The sequence below is a fragment of the Bombus impatiens genome, unplaced genomic scaffold, assembly GCF_000188095.3.
Source record: "Bombus impatiens unplaced genomic scaffold, BIMP_2.2 scf_0142, whole genome shotgun sequence".
In the NCBI taxonomy this organism is placed as follows: domain Eukaryota; kingdom Metazoa; phylum Arthropoda; class Insecta; order Hymenoptera; family Apidae; genus Bombus; species Bombus impatiens.
Window position 1 is genome coordinate 3,191,590 of NT_176561.1, and position 21,771 is coordinate 3,213,360.

General features: G+C 39.6%; 1 protein-coding gene across 2 annotated transcripts in view; it reads left to right on the top strand.

Moving 5' to 3' along the window:
- Positions 1 to 1,619, top strand: part of LOC100747239 (protein apterous-like) — a 57,979-nt gene extending 56,360 nt beyond the window's left edge. For both annotated transcript variants that reach the window (XM_024365590.2, XM_024365592.2), the window contains exon 7: positions 1 to 1,619. This exon ends at the window's left edge or, in 1 of these variants, runs on beyond it. In XM_024365590.2, coding sequence (XP_024221358.1) covers positions 1 to 83 — 83 coding nt within the window. In that variant the 3' untranslated portion in view covers positions 84 to 1,619.
- The last annotated feature ends 20,152 nt before the right edge of the window (positions 1,620 to 21,771 follow it).

Genomic DNA, 21,771 nt, shown 5'->3' on the forward strand with positions numbered 1-21,771 from the left:
GCGGTGGACCGCCGATGAGTCCTCCATTCATGCTGGGCGGACCGCACAGTCCAGCGTCCTTGGCGTCCTTGGACTGCGCGTGATCTCCGAAATTCCATTTCCGGGACAGGCCAGCCGAACGATTCGTAAAACGCCCGTCGTTAACGTGGTCGAGAATTCGCGGGTTCGACGCCACGCAACGAAACGAGGAACTGTTTTATTCTATTACGTGAATCCACGACTTTCTTTGTCCTTAAGAACGCGCGAACAACGACACTGTGAATAATTTATTCGTCGAAACGAGTGGTATCTCGCGTTTTAAGGGTTCGGTAGGAAGCTGTGTAATGAAAAAGAAATTGTTTCGTTTTTGACGAATCATTTCTTACGAGATTTTCCCGTAACCACGTGGATCTATTGATCCAATACAATGTAGCTCGCTACGCCTACACGGAACACGGTAACAATAATAAGAAACGTGAGACGAGTGAAAGGGTGAAAATAAGATTTTCCTAGCAAGGATGTTCTCCATGTGGACCGAGCGGCATTCGATCTGGGGGAGAATGGAGGTTGTACAATAAAGAAGAATCGATTAGTTGAACGGTATAGAAGGTGTATTTATTGTAAGCGAGGCATAAGCGAAGAGAGCTTGATCTACTACAGTTTTCTGTCACATTATGGTGAATTTCGCGACACATGTGCACGAACGATTACACGGAAATACGTACACACGAAGGGTGCACGTTTCAATGGAACACGTCGATGTAGTACACCCGGTTCGGAAGCGTTTGTAATTAGTTGTCGATGTCTATTTATTGGTTATAAGCGTTTTGAGGTAAGCCTAGTTAAAGGTAACAAACCTTACCAGTGCTGTGTGAAAATCCAACGTTTCCATGGGGTTAGTAGAAGGAAGATGAACGTAATACTTTCCTATTGGTATTACGTGTTTAAATAAACGAATGCATTAAACGATTATATGTAAGTACACAATAATATTTCGTAATCGTTATCGTTATGCGAATCAAGATGACGAAGGGTTGCGATTGAGGGATTCCGTATCGTTACGATTAACTTGATCCAACGCGTCTCGAACCATTGACTCATGTGTTGAAACGCGTGAACGAAGAGTTATCGAAATTGATAATTAAACAGAGAACTCCAGTGTGTTTCGTGTCGCGCGAAACGTTGGGTTTTAACGTCGAGTATATATAAATACGAATATATAAATATATAAATATATATATTATTTATAAATAAATTCGGGCGCGTCGAGCGTGAATTTAACGAGTGTGACTGTAATTATTGCTCAAGTAAAGAATGAGAAGAGGAAGGAATAAATCGAAGAAGAATGAGGAATAGAATGAATTGCCGCTCACGTCGCGCCCGATCGCGAATCCTTGGCGTAAATTTCACGATAATTGTTGTAAATAAAGGACGTTCCTCGAGTTTCTTAAGGCACCGCTATAGGTTGTAGGGATTCTAATTGCATTCGGTAGCGGTTCTGTTAGGCAAGGTAATAATGATGACGTCGATTATTATTATTATCACTCCTATTATTAATACCCTTGTAACGAATGGAACGATTGTCTAATTTTACAAGATGATTTTTTCATTGAATATATTTTGACAATATACTCGCTGCCTCTCTCGACTTTTTCTTTGTAAACCCTCTGCCACCGTTTCACATCCCTTGCCTTGTCTATCCTTAACATCGAATTCACAGTTTTTAATACGATTACGTATTAAAATACCAACTCTCAGATGTTTAGAGAAACAAAGAAACTAAAATATTAAATTGATTCCTTCGCAAAGAGATAAGAAAATATATCTCTGTGACTGACAAGATAGCTGACAAAAAAATTTCTTTGCGTATCTCAAGAAAGGGCGAAAGGGTTAAGATCTAAATACTTAGATAATAACTAAAGGAAATATTTATTTAAAAAAATTATTTATTTAGCTAGCAAATGTAAGGTCTAAGATCCTCTGTAAAAACAAAAATTTCGCTCGATGGAAAGTAACTTCTTCGTAAAATCTTATCTACAAAACTGATCTCTATAAAAGAAAAAACGAAGCATATTTAAAAAGTACACGATTTCACGAAACGTTCGTGCGGAATATATGCATATGTGCATATGGAGGGAAACGAGGGAAAAGTAGGAAACATTCGAATCAACGGCACAGGCGTTTTCTGCGCTTGAAATTTACTGGCGGGGCGAGGTTTTATAAGGCTGGCAACCGATTTAACGACCCTGTTACGCGTAACTAGAGGAGCAGTGCGCATCCCGTGAGTGGCGAACATTAAAATTAAAATTACACGTTGCACGTCAATCCGAATTACGCAAGGCTGATTCCGTGCAAATTATCTTCGACTCTTGTACGCGCGGGAAAAGAAATTTCTCGTTAACTTTGCCTGCGTCGAGGGCCGCCTCTTTTTACCATTTTTTCCACATCTTCAACGCCACAATTTTTCTAATGGGGCTTAATAGCATCCGCGCTACTCGCTCGCGATATTCGAAACGATGATACGGTGCGGCCTGAACGTGCGCCTCGTCGTTTTGCTTGTTCCAATTTGATAACGAGGCGTGTCAAACGGCGTGTTCGTTTGAAATGGATGAATTCGTGAGATTCGTTGGTTTTTTGAAACGTTTTTAGCACTCTTCAAAGAAGCCTGAGAATAAAAGATTAACGTGCTACCATTTTGGGGATTTTTATTTGACTACAAGAAGCGTGGAGTAAAGTATTTGTTCGTAATGAATAATTTTTTACTCTGAATAATGCTTCTGTCGAGGGTGGAAGAAATTAATATCGAAGTCTATATCAAAGGCTGGTAATTTTATATAATTTAACTTTCCAGTTGCTCGTGACAATGACGACGATTGATTTTTGAAACGTTCTTAGGAAAAATTAGCGAATTCTGGAATCGATTCTGGAGCGAATTCGTGGATTAAGATCACGGAGACTCCGTTTTAGGATCTTGATTGTTCGTTGACTATGTTCTGCTATAAAGTTATATACATTATGTCAAATACATCAGATTACTCGCGAAAGATGATTACGAAACGATAAATCAGGCAGTGAGACGGAATAAAAACGAATCGAATTATATTAATTGAGTCATCCAGATCGTCGTTGTCTGATATTAGAAATGGCTACAGTCTACGCCATTGTTATTAAAATATCTATAGCTACGTCAAACAAATCGATTCTATAAATAACAGACGTTCATGTACCTACTTAAGAAAATATTTCTACGTAGATTATGAATTAATAAAAATCTGTAAAAATATTCATCGCCATAAATCAATGTTTAATTTCCCGAGAGTAGTAACGTTTAGATGTGGGTTTAGAGCTTAACAGCTTTCGCGTACATGCTTGATAGGTGTATAATTTAGTTTTTCGACACTGGGAGAATATTAACTGTTTGCGGTAGGAAGCTGCAACACAGAGAAGGATAACGGAAATGCAAAAAACTAACATGCAAGATAGGAAGGTGCATACAATATGCATTCAGTTGCATTATAGTTGCTGAGTAAGCGGCTGACGCACGGACCTGTGCGATTTCGAAAGGAGATTATTCATTGCACGTATTTCTGATTGGATAAAAATCGTGGACCAACGAGAAACAAAAAAATCGAAAGCAGAAGCCAAATCAACGTCAACCGAAACTTGGAAATATTTTTGTGAAACTTTTTCAACAACTAATCCTTTAATTACTACGGTGAAAAGAAAATATCTCATTTGAAATTCATCGTCCACATGCATAATTAATGTTCAATTTCTTAAAAAAAGATTAAGTAACTTGCTTCTATGAATTTATTCATAGCAAGAAGATACAATTGGGCTGTTTCAGAATCCCAAAAGTACTAGTTAAGGATTAACGAAATTTCCCTCAAAGATATTCAAGATTCTCCATCAAACAGATCCAGTCCTGCCATATTCCAGAACCGCCTATCAGACATCAAAATTCCAGAAGAACATCAATTCCCCGTCCACCGAAAATACTCGTCAGTGGAGATGGGAAGGTTTCGAGAATATCCAAAAATACCGGAAAGCGAGTGCTCGTTTAACAAACGATCCACAGAGTCGAGGACACGTTGGACGTTTGCCCGGCGTGACGTGTACGAACGAAGAAGACAGGTCGGTGGAGGACGGGGGATCGGCTGCACGAAGAAGTCGTGATGCGTTTAACGAAGTAAATGAGACGTAGCCTAGGATCGACACCGGTGGAACACTGTCAATGGGCGTACAGTCGTTTCCTCGGTGTCGTTGGTTACCTGGCATCGATCATTCGCGTTATCGACATCTCGATCCTTCGAACCGGTCAGAGGACACGGTAGACGCCAGGCACGGACATCGGGCCGGAGGATCTAGGAATCTCTCGTTCGTCCCTCGATCATGCCTGATCGAACAGGAGAATGAACGGTCCCCGAATGCGAACGGAATGGCGCACGTTCGTCGTTGTTGCGTGTGTTTTCGTTTTATCGTCCGATGAAACCACCACGGTTCCACGAGCATTGTTTCCAACGTGAGAAGAAAATGTGAGAACCCTTGCTCCTCCTCGGGTGCCACGCCGCCTCTCCGCCTCCATTCGCTGCTTAACCTTGGCCCATCAATGGGTCGCGCTGCAACGAACGTCGGAGCCTTGTAATTCCGACGTCGGCCATTTCGATGGTTTTTAATTAATACAGCCGCGAGGATGGTTAAGTTGGGAACGTTCTGACGGTTACACGACTCGTTTCTGATGTTTGTCGCCGATGACGGTGGTGTACTGTGTGTCGCGAAATAAGCGATCGTGCTGGGTGTTATAGTATGAAAAATAATTGTTGGAATAAGAGCGAACAGCCAAGAAGAGTATACATTCAAGACAGAAGTACGTACTTGATACATACATACATACTTGAGAAGTACATACATTGATAGTTTTCTATTTCAAACATTTTGTCTCAAACTGCTTCATTGAGAAATCTACTCTTTGTTAGTTGTAGTTATTGTCTTTTGTGGCAGAAGAAACAATGTTATAATAAACAATCTTTTATAACCTAGTATGTTGCACTTTCTTTGAACATACTTCACGGTTAGTGAAATATTCACTAATGTACAACAATGATGATTTTTTATTCGATCGAGGATTTCGTTTCGCTTTCCAATCAATCTGTTAAAAGTAGAAGTTAGAGCAGGTTTCCATTTGAAAAAAGGGTGAAGATTGTTTTTATGATTTCGGAAAATATGAGTTCAACCCAGGAATTTATGGAAATGTTCAAGAAGAAACGTGTTATATCGATAGGGTGATAATGGGACAAAAATTAAATGACAGATATTTACGTTCTTCGTGCTGTCACATTTTCGTGATCGGTTCGAGTCGCTTGATTATCCCTGATTGAATTAAAATTTTTCTCGATGTGCCCTCGAAATAATATGCCAATGACTTGACCGATATATGAGTTTCTAAACGTATAGATCCACGATCGACGTGTCAGTAGAATTCGTTAAAATAATGGAAGAAAAATATGAACAGTGCTTTATTAACTCCAATGTTCCCTGATTTAAGCATACGTATATAAGATTATAACGTAAATTGTTTTCATCGATGCTTGGAATATTACATGCAATTTGATTGGGACAGTGAGAAGTAATTGAAACTAACAACTTGTGCATGTTTAGATCTAAATTATGTATAATTACAAATTAATAGACTATAATGAGTGTAAACATGTGAAATAACAAGTTCGATACGTGGAAAGATAACAAATTTGCATGTTATAAGTTGTTGCACGAATTATCTGCTAATGTTTCAAACAGTTTTGACGTCGAACTTTTTTCTGCTCGATCATTCGACTTTGATCTTTCCGTGTGCGTCTAATTTATCAAAGATGAGTTAACCGAAGAGTTTTCCAAAGAAGAGGCTACACTATTATCTAACAGTGTTTTTATCGGATTCTGCAAATTCATTTTCATATTATCGAATTTTTGTACTCGTATGAAAACACAACTAAATAATACGAAGTTTGATATACTTTAGTTTAATTAATTAGCATCTACGTAAATGCTAATTAATACAATGACGCGCCAATTTTTTTCACGGTAATCACAGTAATTATTATAAAGAAAAATCTAGGGAAATGAAAGATCTTGGAACAGCTCGACAGTTCAATCTACATCGAAGAAAAGTACTCTTTTACCAGGCCGAGGCAACATCCACATCGAAACAGGGAAACCGCGACACCCGAAAGAGCCAGCCAACGTAAACTATCGACGATTCCCATTTCGAGGCGCGGTTGGACGAGTGTGCACGATGGGTTGAAGATCGAGAAGGAGCCTCTCGACGACGGCAATTCCAACTGTGGGTGCTCTCTCTATTTCCAGTTGCGCCGGTGCGAAACGTAACGAAACATGGAGAGTTTGCGAGCTCCACTGGAGCGTCGCTCCCAATTTATCGAGGCCGCATTTATTTTCACCGGAAACGAAAATATGAAGCGCGACAACGCGAGTGCTCGGCGCGTCGATTTTTACCCCTCCGTTCTCCTCCGCCGCCAACCCGCCCCCTTTTCGCCATCGTCTCGTCGTTTCTTCTTTTTGTATATAAACCTCGTCACGTTATTATTTCTCGCCGCTACCCGCTCATTAAACTCCTCTCCTTGATTTTTTTAGTGCCTACGCGGTTCTCCGGAGGCTCGTTGTCCACGCCCCGATGCATATCCCTTCCTCTCTGTCCTCTCCAACGTCTCTTGCTCTCGTTGAATCTCGACTGAACATATACACGAGACTTCGGGTCGGAACTCACTTGTCGTCGTCGTCTCACGTTTGTGTGCCGGCTCCTCTCCGAGAAACGCTTCCTCTGAACGCGGCCGAGCACCGCAACCCTTTGCCGAAGGACTTTTGACGCCCCGCGATACGCTTGAATACCGTTCGACAAGAGGATTCGGGAGGCGACGAAGGTTTTTTTCCCTCGCTTCTTCTTCTACTCTCCCGCTTTTTCTTCTCTTTTTGCTCGTTCGGTTCGTCACGCTCTCTTCGCCCCCGTTCGCTTCTTCCCTTCTGCGGTTCGTTCCCGTTTTCTTTTTTTATTTCTCTTTTCCATTTTTGCTCTCGCGACGAGAAGTCGCTTTGGAAGATCGTACGCCCCGGAAGCGAAGGAGTCGCGTCGAGATCAAGTCATTCGATGATACATATATAGAGACATATAGAAACTCCAAAGAGTATACGTATGTAACAATTTTATCTATATAAAATTTATAATGTATCTAAGAAAGAATTTCTGTGACAATTTTATTTAAACTTTGAGTGTAATTTAATTCTCAATTTTTTTAATTGCAATTCAATTTCAAGGTAATTAAAAATTCATCTATATTTGAAGTTAATTTTCAACTTGATATTTTACTTAAAATTATACCTCAAGATTTCTGTTTTGTCTAAAAGTTTTGTTTCCTCGTACACAAACGAGATTTCAATGGAATCGATGACATATTTATCACATTTACAATTTAGATCAAAGTGTTCGCAATGGTAAAAATAGCCGGCAAGTTACACAACTAATAAACCTGACGTCGTAGCTTGAACAATTTCCAAGAGTCTACCGTGGAATCTCTTCTGAGGACGCGAAACCATCCGTAGACTTCGCGTTAAAGTCTACTCAGGCACCGGGTTCTCTTTGCCACTGAGCACTTTCGACGGCCTGTATCACGCTCGGATACCATTCGACAAGCGGCGCCGCTCTTCGTGGCCAATAATTCAAACTTCAAGGCGCGGGCGTGAAGATCACCCTGACGGAATATCAAAAGCCACGCGGACCAGCGTTTCCCGTTTTCTCCTTGCCTCTTTCGTTCCTCCACGCTCAAAGAGGTCGTTCTTCGCCCTTCAGAGGAACCCGGCCGCACTAAGAATTTTCCGTGGAACTCGTTACTACGAAAACCGGAAGAACGTTTCATGTTCTTTATACGTAGAAATAGTGTTTTTTAATTTACGAAAATTTGTGAATTCCAAGTAGAAGTTAATGATATAATCAATGATGATTATTGGTATATAAAACGTGTAAGCGAAATTGAAACGTATTTTCATCTATATATTTCATAAAAATCATCGAGTTGTTCAAAAGTGCATTGTCGTAGATCAATAAAATTTCTATGACAAATTCAGAATTGGTGGTTCTAGTATCAAGAATCTTTCAAATAATCCACGTTTTACTGCAACTAAGGTTTCTATGAAAAATTATGAATTATGATTTAGGCGCAAAGATACTTGCGTAAGTGTGAAAATATTAAGATGTACTGTAAAAGTTGGACGCGGTATACATCGAAATAAAGAATAATCTAGAAATCTAGATCATAAATCAATGAAAATTCGATTCGATGAAATAATAATTCTACAAATAATAGAATAATATTCTAATAATCATCTGAATAAAATGATAATTCCAGTAAAGCGAAAATAATAACGTCAAAGAACCAGACTGAAACAAAGTACCTACCGAAGCATCGAGCAACAATACAAAGCATCTGATCAAGCATCGTCTGATACTAACCCGGCTCTCGAAATCTCGAGTACACAACAACATCCTTGCTAGTCGCATTCATTACATCAACTGCGGTTGAACGCATGGCCAAAAATCGCCGACGACAGAGATCGTTCCTCGTCTCGGAAGTTCGCGCGAGGCGAAGCTCCGGCGAAAACCTCCGTCTAATGGAAGCAAAAGAAACGCGACAAGAAAGAAAGGAGAAGAGAGAAGGCAGATGGTAGAATGTAGACGGAAGGCGAGAGAAAGGGTGGAAGTTTCCTGCACGGGTTGGCGCGGGTGACAAACAACTGCACGGATTCCACGGATCCACGCGGCGCGCAAAGTCCGCGCTAATTAGCGGTTCACGAGCGTGCCGAAAAAGAGACGACGCGCGACGAACGGTGTACTCTGAGAGGACAGAGGATAAGGAGGAGACTGGAAAGAAAGGAATAGAAAGTAAAATTCGAATAAGAAGACGTCCGTATGGCGCGTTGAGCGTACGAGCGGAGAGAAAAAAAAGAAGAAGCGGGGCAAGATGGTAGGCTGAGCGGGCTATTTGAATATATCGGCGGGGGACAGTGAGCGATGTTGCACCTGCCGTCGCGAGTCAGAGTAATAGCTGCGAGATGTCACGCCATGGTACATGTGCGAGCAAAATTCGTGGCTGCACATCATCGTGGATCTGTGTTCTTTTTGGTTCGACGAGCGGCGTCGGGGAACGCGCCGCGCCGGATGGACGATTAGTTGGATGAGTTGAGTCGCGACGTAGGGTGGATGGACCGGCAGGGATGTCTTCTTCAAAACGGGATTTGCATCGGTTTGAGTGATCTGTGGACGGTGGTTACGGTGACGGAAACACGTCGGAGAGTATTAAGGGCATTTCGAATTTCAATTTGTGGAATGAAGTTTCAATGGTTGTCAGTGTCGTTGCGAAGATTCGTATGGAGTGGTTCAGAGTTATCACATGGTTCGAAGTGAAAGTTACGTATATTAACCATCAGTTGGTATCACTGGATCATGGGTGGTCACATTTGTTAAGATTAGATGTGATTCAGATTATATAATTTTGGGACATTTTATTTTAATTTATCTTTTACATTTTATTGGATAAGTGTTATTAATAGCCATTTTCGTGTAGCTTACAGATGTACCGATGTTTTGGATGTAGGGGGATGTACGCATCGTTGCCATACAAAGTTAGTAGGCGGAGTTTGGATGTTCTAGTGACACTTGTTCCATCCTCCGCGTATTTGTCAACTACGTAGCTATGCGAATATTTTTACAAACGAATATAGTGAATCTTAGTATTTCTATCTAATTGATCCACTGTTTTCTGTTCAAAGGAAGCTTTTAGTGACATTTATTCCTGCGAATAGGGAAAAGAAAGCACATCTATTAGTAGAAGCTTTACTTCTACGCGCTGAAACATGTTGCTCCCAGTAAGAAGTGCAAGTACGTTTCCGGATATGGTATAATTGTAATTTACTTTAACAGAGTATTGCCTCGTTTGTATCGTACAGAAGATTTAAACGCATCGTTCCTTGAATTACTCCTCTGAGTGCATTTTTCTTTCCAAAATAAAATCACGACTAAATTTCTTCTACCTACTTCCTATATTCCACTTCTTATTAGCGGAAAAAATAAACAGCAATAAGGAAATTCAGATACTTAATCCAAGTGCCTAGAGCAACATATAAAGTAAACTATAAATTACTCGACAGATTGTGTTTGTAGCGTACAAAAAAGATGTAAGCCTTCCTTTCGACTTAAAAGTCGTATTTCCGAGTAAAAGTTTTCTTGTCCGCGTAAAAACACGAATAAAATTTCACTTACCGTTAAGGAAAAACAGATACAGAAGAGAAACTATAATATCGTTGACAGTATCTATTCAATCACAAAAAAAAAAAAAAAAAAAAAGCCGAAAAAAAAAAAACGAACATCGTTCCTTGAATTACTCCTCTGAGTGCATTTTTCTTTCCAAAATAAAATCACGACTAAATTTCTTCTACCTACTTCCTATATTCCACTTCTTATTAGCGGAAAAAATAAACAGCAATAAGGAAATTCAGATACTTAATCCAAGTGCCTAGAGCAACATATAAAGTAAACTATAAATTACTCGACAGATTGTGTTTGTAGCGTACAAAAAAGATGTAAGCCTTCCTTTCGACTTAAAAGTCGTATTTCCGAGTAAAAGTTTTCTTGTCCGCGTAAAAACACGAATAAAATTTCACTTACCGTTAAGGAAAAACAGATACAGAAGAGAAACTATAATATCGTTGACAGTATCTATTCAATCACAAAAAAAAAAAAAAAAAAAAAGTCGAAAATAAAAGAACGAATAAAATTCTTACACCCTCGAACTTCCCAATAAAAAATTAAAGAATGTTAAGAAAACCAACATACCATTGATAAAATCGGTTCAACGAGAAAAGCGAAGAAAAATCGATGTCTATTAAAAGCTACTCGCCGACGTTTAACAACCACGTCTTGCATAAATCCGGGTGTCTCCTCGAAGGAGAGAGAAAGATAGAACCCCCTCTGAGTGCACCACTGTTTAAACGATATCTTATCGAGCCGCTTTGTACCGGTTTAATTAACGATTAATAATATTCGCTGGACGTTACGTAAATACAGCGTTTTACGAGTGGTCGCGGTCCTTGATAAGCCTGGGGCAATAGAAACGTATGAAAATCGAAATGGATTCGTCGAGAAACCGGTCGCTGGGATACCCGAGATACCGTAACAGGGATTATAACAGGAACACGAGCGGGGCGGTCGCTTCTCGTTCGCTTCTCCTTTATCACGGGCTGGAGTTCAGCACGCCTCTGCCAGTCAAATTAACGTGTTAATTGCGGCAAAGGGAGAAAATGAAGTGGCCGGCAACGCGCGGCGAAACCGCTTTTGAGACTGTTTACTTATGAATTATACCAACGGATATTCAATATCCCTGTTTGTTTGTCGTAGCAACGAAACTGTCATACTTAGATATCGAACGTTGCGATATTTTCAGATTTTAGTAACATTAATAAAGCAGTAAATTGTATATGATTTCAATAACCGAATTACATATTAGGGCAAGCTTGTCAAACTGCTACTTGAAGTATTTCGATGCTGGAAAAGACTGAATATTTAAATACACATTAGGGGTTCGTCGTTTTTAATGTTAAATATTTTGATATCAGTCAGGTAGTCTCGCACTAAAACGAATAAAGATATTCGTACATTCGTTTGAATATTATTGGACATTGGAATTTAGGTGAATCATAAACTGTAAAAATTGGAATTATATAATTTACAAGAGTGGGTATCGTTTGTAGGACACCTTGCACCGCTATTTCAGTAAAATGTAAAAAAGCTTCATTAAATATATATGATCTCTAAAAAATTGAAATTAAGGAGTGTGCTTTTCAGGGAGAGAAAATCTGTAGTTTAAATGCTTTTCCATTATTCGATAAAATTTGTCAGCGCAAAATTCGTACGTCAAACGTTTCAATTATCGTATGGACATGCAAGTAACAGTATTTAAAGTAACGGTATCCTGTCAAGTATCTGGTACGGAAACGGTCGAACGCGTTCGCCTTTCCGATCCGGGACCAGCGAAGATTGATGCATGCGACGCAATCGAGCGCCACCAACGCCGCGGCCATTTATCTTTAACGAGGCGGCTTATTAGCTAATTAATTGAAATGCATTATTGCGAGGATCTTGGCCGACTGTCGCCGGTAAGGCGAGACCGTTCTTTTCATTCGTTCGTGCGTGACCACGACAACGGTGACCTCCCGATAATTCCGACGACGTAACCGGTTAAATATTCCATCTCGTTTCACGATGTACGCGGGGAGGAATCGTGGGCGAGGAGAATGGCGGATGGCTGTTTTGTACCGGATGATTGATGGGTGGTAAAGTTGGGAAATAAACGGTGTCTTTAGTACCGGCGTTCCTTTCGATACTTTAACTCTTTCATATAGGGGATGATTCTCATACTTTGTTCGTAGTTATGGTCCTTTTATGCTATGCAAATTGTACGACTGAAGCATTATGTGTTCGAACTTTTTCAAAAGTTAAGGCTTCTTTTCTATCCTTAGTTCTATTCTTGGCTGTCAGAAACTTTATGTGTTTGGTAAATTTATTTAAAAAATGTATCTAATATTGCGTGTGCGAGGCATCTAATACAGGGAACTAAATGTTCTTGCTTAACTCTTCCTTTGTCGGGTCACACTTTAACTTTAATTCGTGATGGACACTACTTCGGTAATTTAAATTTGTGACATACAATTTCTAATGGATAATACGATCAAACCAGTATCTGCTGTTCCAGTAGAACTTCTCGAATCATACGTGATGTATCGTTTGAGTAATTATCAACAGTGCTGTGTATCACAGCTAATATTCAACGGAGAGTAAAACGATAACAAAACGACCGTGGAATTCTCTCTAACGAGAGCCATCGGAATCGTCGACTCGAGCTCTCCCTCGCATGTTCGCCCTCCAAACAACCACCTGCACGAACATCGAACAATCTAAGCAGCGAACGATACTCATCGATGAGACACGAATGCATCTAAATGCATGGCCACCTGCGATTGTCCTTCGATCGACAGTAGGGTAGAACACGACGTAGACGTGGACACAGGCTTTGAAGAGGGTGGATGAATCGACAGGGGAGCAGAATGTAAATTAATTGATAGCCAATCTGGTCCGCGACTCATAGCCTGTTAATTGGCAGCTTATAGATGAGCGAGGCTCGTTAGCGACGCGTAGTAACGCGGGTGCACGCGGATCGTATGCGTGCGCGGCCGCACGTGTTTTCGGATGTGTTATTTCAGTCGACCGGGTCCGGGCACACGATGCAACAAAGCGGGGATAACAACGGCGACACAGGTGCAACAACCAAAGGCTGTCACGCGTTGTACACACAAGCTGCTCGATCCTGGATGACAGTTCGGTGAACCGTGACCGCTTTAATGACATAATCCCACCCTCTCGTCTCGTCGCTCCTTTTCTATCGCGTATCGCCACCTTTTCCATTCGACGCGATTCCAGCGATGGTGATCGTAATGAAGAGATTATGAATCAGGTGATTTTCTTTCGACCAGTGACCAGTGGTGATTTCAGCGGAATGGCATAGTTGATGGATGTGGATGGCGAGGAATGTATAATTGGTGTACTACGTATGTATTGGGTTGCAACAGAAATTCATCTTGTACAATATATGTATTAGGTTATCCGAAAAGTTTCTTTCGTTTTATGAGGAAATAATAGACGCACAATGTTTTTTGTTTTATATTATTTTGCATTTTGTTGTCCATCCAGTTTGTAAACACCGCGACATTTCACGGACTTGGTTTCACGTTTCTATGAAGGTTGTAAAACACTGTTGTAAAAGACATGTTTGCGAAAGAAAGACAACGAAATATAAAAGCAATATTTATAAGGTGTGTATAAGAAAAGGAGGAATTTATGTCGTAACTCAACATACATATATACAGGGTGGTTGGTAACTGGTGGTACAAGCGGAAAGGGGTGATTCTACGGGAAAAAAGAAGTCGAAAATATAGAATACAAATTTTTCGTTTGAATCTCTGTTTTCGAGAAAATCGACTTTGAATTTTCGCTCGGTACGCGTGCGGTACGTTATAACGGATCTCACTATAGATCGTTGTTTCGATGGGAAAATTAAAAAAAAAATTTTTATTCTATATTTTCTATATTTTTTCGCTTGTACCACCAGTTACCAACCACCCTGTATATGGTAGAAATATGAAATTGATGTAGGCACGGGGTAGTTACGGATTTTGTTATCTCTTTGCATTGTGTTCGATTCAGATGTAATTTGTGTTTATATCTGTACATTTATAAGTTTATGCTTTTGATAGGAGAAAATATTGTATAAAATCGTACATATTTCTTCACGCTTCAGTTGAAGTCAACCAATGCATCCTAAAAAAAGTATCGACAATCGTGAAGCATTGTCTGGCTTAGTGTCACAAAAATGAGTCGAGAGTTAAAAGAAAAATAATTTGATATTTGGTAATTATATAGAGAGTGTCGCATTATTACAGATCCGAATGGTGCTTGATAATCATTGAGCTGTATATATTCTTGGAGTTGTCAAACCCTTTGGGTTTCTTCATCTGGAACTATTTGATGACGAGTATATACCAATTGAATACATCTGATACAGAGAAAGACTTGTGAATCGTGTAGAAATAATAACAAAGTAAAGATTTTTGTAGAAAAATGCAGAAGGAATGCAGGAAATAGAAGAAATTCTTGCTTTTTAAATCTTTTACTTCTTACGAAACAAATATATCGTAAAATAAAAGAAAATGTTGAAATATTTATTTCTTAATAAAATAAAAGAGATAAGAACGTTTGCAAGATGTCTATTCAATGCGAAAAGCCTTCATGATGTGTAAAATGATCCTGCGGTTCTAAAATATCCACTTTTGTAGAATAAGAAAATAAAAGATAAGATTTATAAAATAAAAAATAATTTTGCATCTCTGTTTGTTTAATATCTATTTCTCGCAAAATAAAACAATGGAAATCTTTGCTCAATGCCTCTACGAAGGGAAACTCTTAAGATTAGTTGTTTTATATAATCGCAATCTCTTCAACCGCCAATACACGTCGATCTCGTCAACTTGTAACGAAAAGATTTAGATTCCGTGTTCGGCAGAGTCACGCATATCGAGACTGTTTAATTTAAGAAACGAAGCGTGTCGAGGGTGTTCAGCTCGGCCGTAGCGCCGCGGAATCGGAGTGCAAATCCAATTGCTTTCTCGCTCGTTCGCCGGCTATCTTCTTCGTGTTCCGGCAATAAATTCAGCGGAATGGTAAACACAACGGACCGGCGAGTGCATCGAAACTCGAAACCTTAAATCACAGCGTAGATCTGTGCAAGGTTAAAAAAAATGGTTAGAGAACGAAGCAAGGGATTCTATAAAGGTAGAAAGAGAAGAAGAGCCGAACCCACCACGCTAGTGATCTTCTCCGCAGAGTGTTTGACTAAATAAACAAATACAGATTAGTTCCACGGGACCATGGGGACGTAAATCATCGCGAAACTCGTTACACACTGCATACATATACATATGAAAACGGTCAGCCGCGATTTGTTGCCCGAGAAACCGACCGAAGATCCTGAAAATCGAACAAAATAAACGAAATTATTACCTCTCCGGCTCGCGTTTATTGTTTCGTTCTGAACTGACAGTGTTAACCTTTTCCCTTTGGAGGTATCCTTTGACCTCGTTTCTTTTTTTTGTTCGTTCGCGCGACGATTGTTTTCTTTCAGGGATAGAATTGTTGCGATAGATATAGGATTTGGTACTTTTGCATTTTGGAATTGAAAATGTTGTAATATCTTTTATTGTTTATAAGATATTCCACTTATTGATGATTAATTGTTGAGATAAATATGGGATTTGGTACTTTTGCATTTTGGAATTGAAAATGCAATATTTTTTATTGTTTATAAGATATTCCACTTATTGATGATTAATATACGTATACATATATTGTTCATCGTATTAAACAGATGACACAATTTTTTATACAATTTGAAATTGAAATTTGATATTTGAATTTGAAGATTCTCACAGGAAAATTTGTATGAAATCCGTCTCCTCATAATTATCTGATAATTATTTTATTTTATAAAACGACACCCAAAATTATATTCTTCAATTTTTTATATTCTCAACACCCTGTAACAAAATCTATATTATATTTCCCTCTCGTAACCCATTCAACCTTTTTAGCACCTAATATAAGACAGACACCCAAAAACATTAATTAGAAAGCTAAGCGATCCGAAGCAGTGAGTGAACAAGAATCAGTTTATCGTCCAGACTGAATGACGAGCGACCGAATCTGGCCCGGTGCTCTCGTTCCAGGAAGCCGACCGGATCATTAATTCTCGAGGTACATTAATTTCCCGTAAGCACGAGCAACGTCAGTGACGGCGAAGCTGGTGACCAGATGGCAACGGGTTTGTTACTCATTAGGTCGTCACCGGACCTTCGCACTTCGCTGTTAGACGTGGTCGCGCCCACATCCGAAATCCGACGATCCCCGAAAACGCGACATGCTCCGCTACGTAAGGAGCCGCTCCATTGAGGAAGTTACAGGAATACTCGCGTTCCGGCGACCACCCAGTTTGAATAGGGAGACGATGTTCCAACTGATCGCGTTGGGAGTCTGATAATCAGGCTGAGAGGGCGGATAATATATGGTAGACCTTCATTTATCTTCTATTCACTTATTGGAACGAAATACTTCCAAATGACAGTAATGAGGAAATTTGGTGTTACAGCATTTGATGTCACGATAATAATGTTGCAAATAGTATTAGTAATGTATTCCGGTATCACTTATTTATCTTTAGTATATTGGTCATATGTGGTGTATTATTACATATTGCTTCTGAAAGATTGAGTTGCTACACAGGCTGTATGCTTGTCATTCGAGACACCATACACTTTCCTTGCAGGGAAAATACAATTGATTTGTGAAAGATTCCTGGAAACGTGTTTGTGGATATAATTAGAATATTAGGTTGTCCGAAAGGTTTCTTTTGTTTCATAAAATGATAATAGATGAACAACAATTTCTGTTTTGTATTATTTTATTGAGTTAGGTATGATCCATTTCGTTATATTTCTATTATTATGTTCGTGCATAATTCGATAAACTAATATAAAACAAAAAACATTGTGCGTCTATTATTTCCTTATAAACCGAAAGAAACTTTTCGGACAACCTAATACATTCATAGAGTAAAGATACTAAACAGCTGCTGAAAGAGTAAAATCGTGATAACCTGCTACTTAATTTTTATACTTGTCGCTCTCATTTTAAGAAATAAACTTGATATGAAAAACTTTGGTATAAAATTGAAACAAGCATTGACACACGTTAAGAACGATTTTTTCATATTTCCTTCGAGAAATTTTTAATAATAAAAAAGCATGATTGTGTCAAAAAGGATCCAAGACTCGCAGAATTAAAGGATCTCTCCAAATATAATATATTAATAAAACAAAAAACATACAAAAAAAAACCAAAATAAACTTTAAACTATCATTTACGATCGATTCCCTCATTAAAAAACAAGTCCGATAATTTTGGAAACATTCGAAGAATTAGCTATTTATTATAGATATCGTCGAAGAATCGAGCCACCAACATTGCGAAAGACAGGCAAGCGTTCGATCACGGGGAAGGTTCCTCGTCATCGAGAGCCGTGGAGAGCACTGGAAACCGTCTATGGGGATCATTATGGCGCGACTCGGCCGATTCTTCTTCGTCTCGGTTTAATTAATTGGCCATAACTCAGGAAAATCGTAAATCTCCGATCTCGCGCATGCGGGCCCGCCGCGGAAGAATGGTCTCGTAGGTGGCGATTGTCTCGGGGCCCACGCTGCACGTCGTGTGGGTGTGCAGAAATGGCCCGGCACCTCTTCGCGTTCCTCAGGGGTACCAACGACTTTTGAAGCTCGACTTCGCGTTTGCCCTTGCCGGAATCTACGTCGATCGCATGATCTGTCGGTCATCCTGAACAAGAATTGACGTGAGGGTGCGTTTCGATTGTTCGTCTCCTGACAGGCTTCACGTACATTGCGAAACGTTGAAATTAGAAAGCTGACATTTAGACGCTATTATCCTCGACTAAATGTATTTTTTGTAAGAGTTCGTCAGGCAAGAAGCCGAAAGAAACTTTTCGGACAACCTAATACATTCATAGAGTAAAGATACTAAACAGCTGCTGAAAGAGTAAAATCGTGATAACCTGCTACTTAATTTTTATACTTGTCGCTCTCATTTTAAGAAATAAACTTGATATGAAAAACTTTGGTATAAAATTGAAACAAGCATTGACACACGTTAAGAACGATTTTTTCATATTTCCTTCGAGAAATTTTTAATAATAAAAAAGCATGATTGTGTCAAAAAGGATCCAAGACTCGCAGAATTAAAGGATCTCTCCAAATATAATATATTAATAAAACAAAAAACATACAAAAAAAAACCAAAATAAACTTTAAACTATCATTTACGATCGATTCCCTCATTAAAAAACAAGTCCGATAATTTTGGAAACATTCGAAGAATTAGCTATTTATTATAGATATCGTCGAAGAATCGAGCCACCAACATTGCGAAAGACAGGCAAGCGTTCGATCACGGGGAAGGTTCCTCGTCATCGAGAGCCGTGGAGAGCACTGGAAACCGTCTATGGGGATCATTATGGCGCGACTCGGCCGATTCTTCTTCGTCTCGGTTTAATTAATTGGCCATAACTCAGGAAAATCGTAAATCTCCGATCTCGCGCATGCGGGCCCGCCGCGGAAGAATGGTCTCGTAGGTGGCGATTGTCTCGGGGCCCACGCTGCACGTCGTGTGGGTGTGCAGAAATGGCCCGGCACCTCTTCGCGTTCCTCAGGGGTACCAACGACTTTTGAAGCTCGACTTCGCGTTTGCCCTTGCCGGAATCTACGTCGATCGCATGATCTGTCGGTCATCCTGAACAAGAATTGACGTGAGGGTGCGTTTCGATTGTTCGTCTCCTGACAGGCTTCACGTACATTGCGAAACGTTGAAATTAGAAAGCTGACATTTAGACGCTATTATCCTCGACTAAATGTATTTTTTGTAAGAGTTCGTCAGGCAAGAAGTCAGGTCTTGTGTGCTATATTTAGCATAAGGATTATGGTGGAAGGTTTGAGAAGTCTTTTTTTTCATTGAATGTATGCTGCACAGGACGTATGACTTATGTTTGAGGTTTCGATTATAATTGGCTATAAGAGGCAAAACGTGTATTAGCAGTTTTGAGATAAAGGAAACGAAGAAGGATAACTTCGTGATGTAGGAAATTTAGTTAGACATTCGGAAGCCACATTCTCAACTTCTATTCCAAAATTGCAAAGTAAAAAGATGGAAATGTTGGAAAGATTATTTAATAACACTCACTTGAGATTTACTATTACAAACAAATAATTAAATATTTCCTATATTAATCTCCGTGTTTTATATTCTTTTTTTTTTCAATATTTTTACCTCATTCGTCTCTCACGTCGTCAGATTATTTGAAAAATATCACAACTTTGTAAATCCCCTTGTCAAAAATAGTCAACGAGAGGCCATCCAATTACAAGTCCACGTCAAATTCTTTTTCGCGACTCTGCCACCCACTCGAAGCTCAGACACGATAAACGAGGGTCTCGTAGGAAGCACGGGGAGTGATAAGAAGCAGATCGAGTACGATAGTGCTTTGTGTCGCCGGAAAGCGACGGTAGATCATCGATCACGGGCCGGCGAATATGAATGGCCGTCGCGTACTACTCGGCATGGCGCTACTCTCCTACGGAGAAATTTGCAAGAAAGAGACGAGAGCGACGTCGCCAAGGGACCACACACAACCCGAGTATTCTCGATTCGACCAGACTCGCTGTGTTCCGGGTTTGAAGGAAGCCAAAAGGACTAAAACTTGTACAAATATAACTTTAGAACTCGTGTGTTTTCAGAAGGCCTTGGCTCTCTGTGTGCTATAATTTTGGTTGCGTGGACTACTGAAAATATTAATCGTTTGGAATTTTGTATGTATTTTATGAAACACAGGCAATTTTGGAAATAATGACTTTTGGATTAAAATTTTCGTCAGAGAAAGGAATTATAAATTTTCAATTATTAAAGTTAGGATTTACAGAATTTTTTAATTATTCTTTCGGGGGGAGAAAATTTCAAACTTTTGCGAGAGTTACAGTTAGCTTTTTTATAGATCGTATGGCATATTGGTCGCTTCAGTAGGATATGATATACACCAAAAGATTCGGTTTTAGGAACTGCGTGCTAATTGGATCGTGGAAGAGCCTGAAATTGTTATAATATAATTTATAAATTGATATAGATATTACGATACATGTGCAGTTCCTCGAAAGAGAATATGTTTCTTCACTAACGGAACATCCCGATATGTTTCACGTTTTAGTTAAATGACTAGATCAATCAGCAATTTTGCTCCCCAAATTGGAGTCATTCTAAAACCAATTAATTCTATACAAAGTTTCAAATAAAAAATAGTTAATTCATTTAAAGAGACAGCCCATTTCAGCTATAACGTTCTACACATTGAACCACTGTTCCACCTACCACGACTTCCTTCGCACATTAAACCATCCCTTTATTTTAAAAAGAGGACACCGCAAAGCACTTCGTTTCGTATAAGTAGTCTCTGATGTGTTCGACTATAATGCGCGAAATAAATCGGCAGGAATAGGGTCCCAACAAAGTTTCAGACGAGGCGCGAGCCCACATCGATGGCAAACCGATCTCACACAGGGAGGGCTGAGCCACGCCACGGGGTTCTTGCTACCCGCCAACGTTACAAACCTCTTTACAGATCGTTATTCGTCTGATCGGGGCCACACATAAATCGGGGCCCGGAATAAGTCCGAGGAGAAGATGCGAGGCCACGGATAGCGGGCGTGCGTGCCGTGACCGAGGAATATATCGCTCGGCTGCACCGGAAAACTTATTCCGATCGGCTTAGCCGAGGTCAAAGGGTGTCGTAAAATCGGCTTGGAACACCTGCTGTGCCCTCCTCGATCGGTGACCCCTCAGAGTGCCCTCTGTCCGTTCTACTGATTTTCACGATAGTTTTCGAACAGCTATGTATGCGAACAGCCATCGCGGATTTTGAATGAATTACGAGTGTTTCTTCTGTGGGGACTCGTGGCTAGCTGGGTATGATGTGGTTCTTTCGCTGTTTGTCAGGAGGGATCGTTGTTAGTCACGAAAGTACTTATTCATCATAGAAAATCAGATATACAATATTTTCTAAGGTAATCGCAATGAAAGTTTCTTTGCGTTAAAGAACAACTGCATGAAGTATCACGCGTGTCATGCTAGAATACTTCTTTTCATTTACCAAATAGCACTCAAACTGAGAAAATGTACAAAATTAGACATGTCCCGTTCTTTCTGCGATCTTCATACGAAATGCTTCTTATTCCATAGGAATTTAATTGTTCAATTGCGGAAGAAATGTCCCGTTACATTAAAGAAGAAATCGAACACCATTTCAATTAAACATATCGTCAGAATTGCGAGTATTACATTCAAATACTAAAACTTTCTTTGACAATTAATCGAATAGCGTATCTACTGCTATTAATAACACCACAAAGTTATTTCAATCGCATATAAAATAGTGATACTATCGATAGAAAAAAAAAAACGTTTTTATATAAGCTGTATCAACCGAACAGGAAGTAAATGAATTATACGAGTACTCC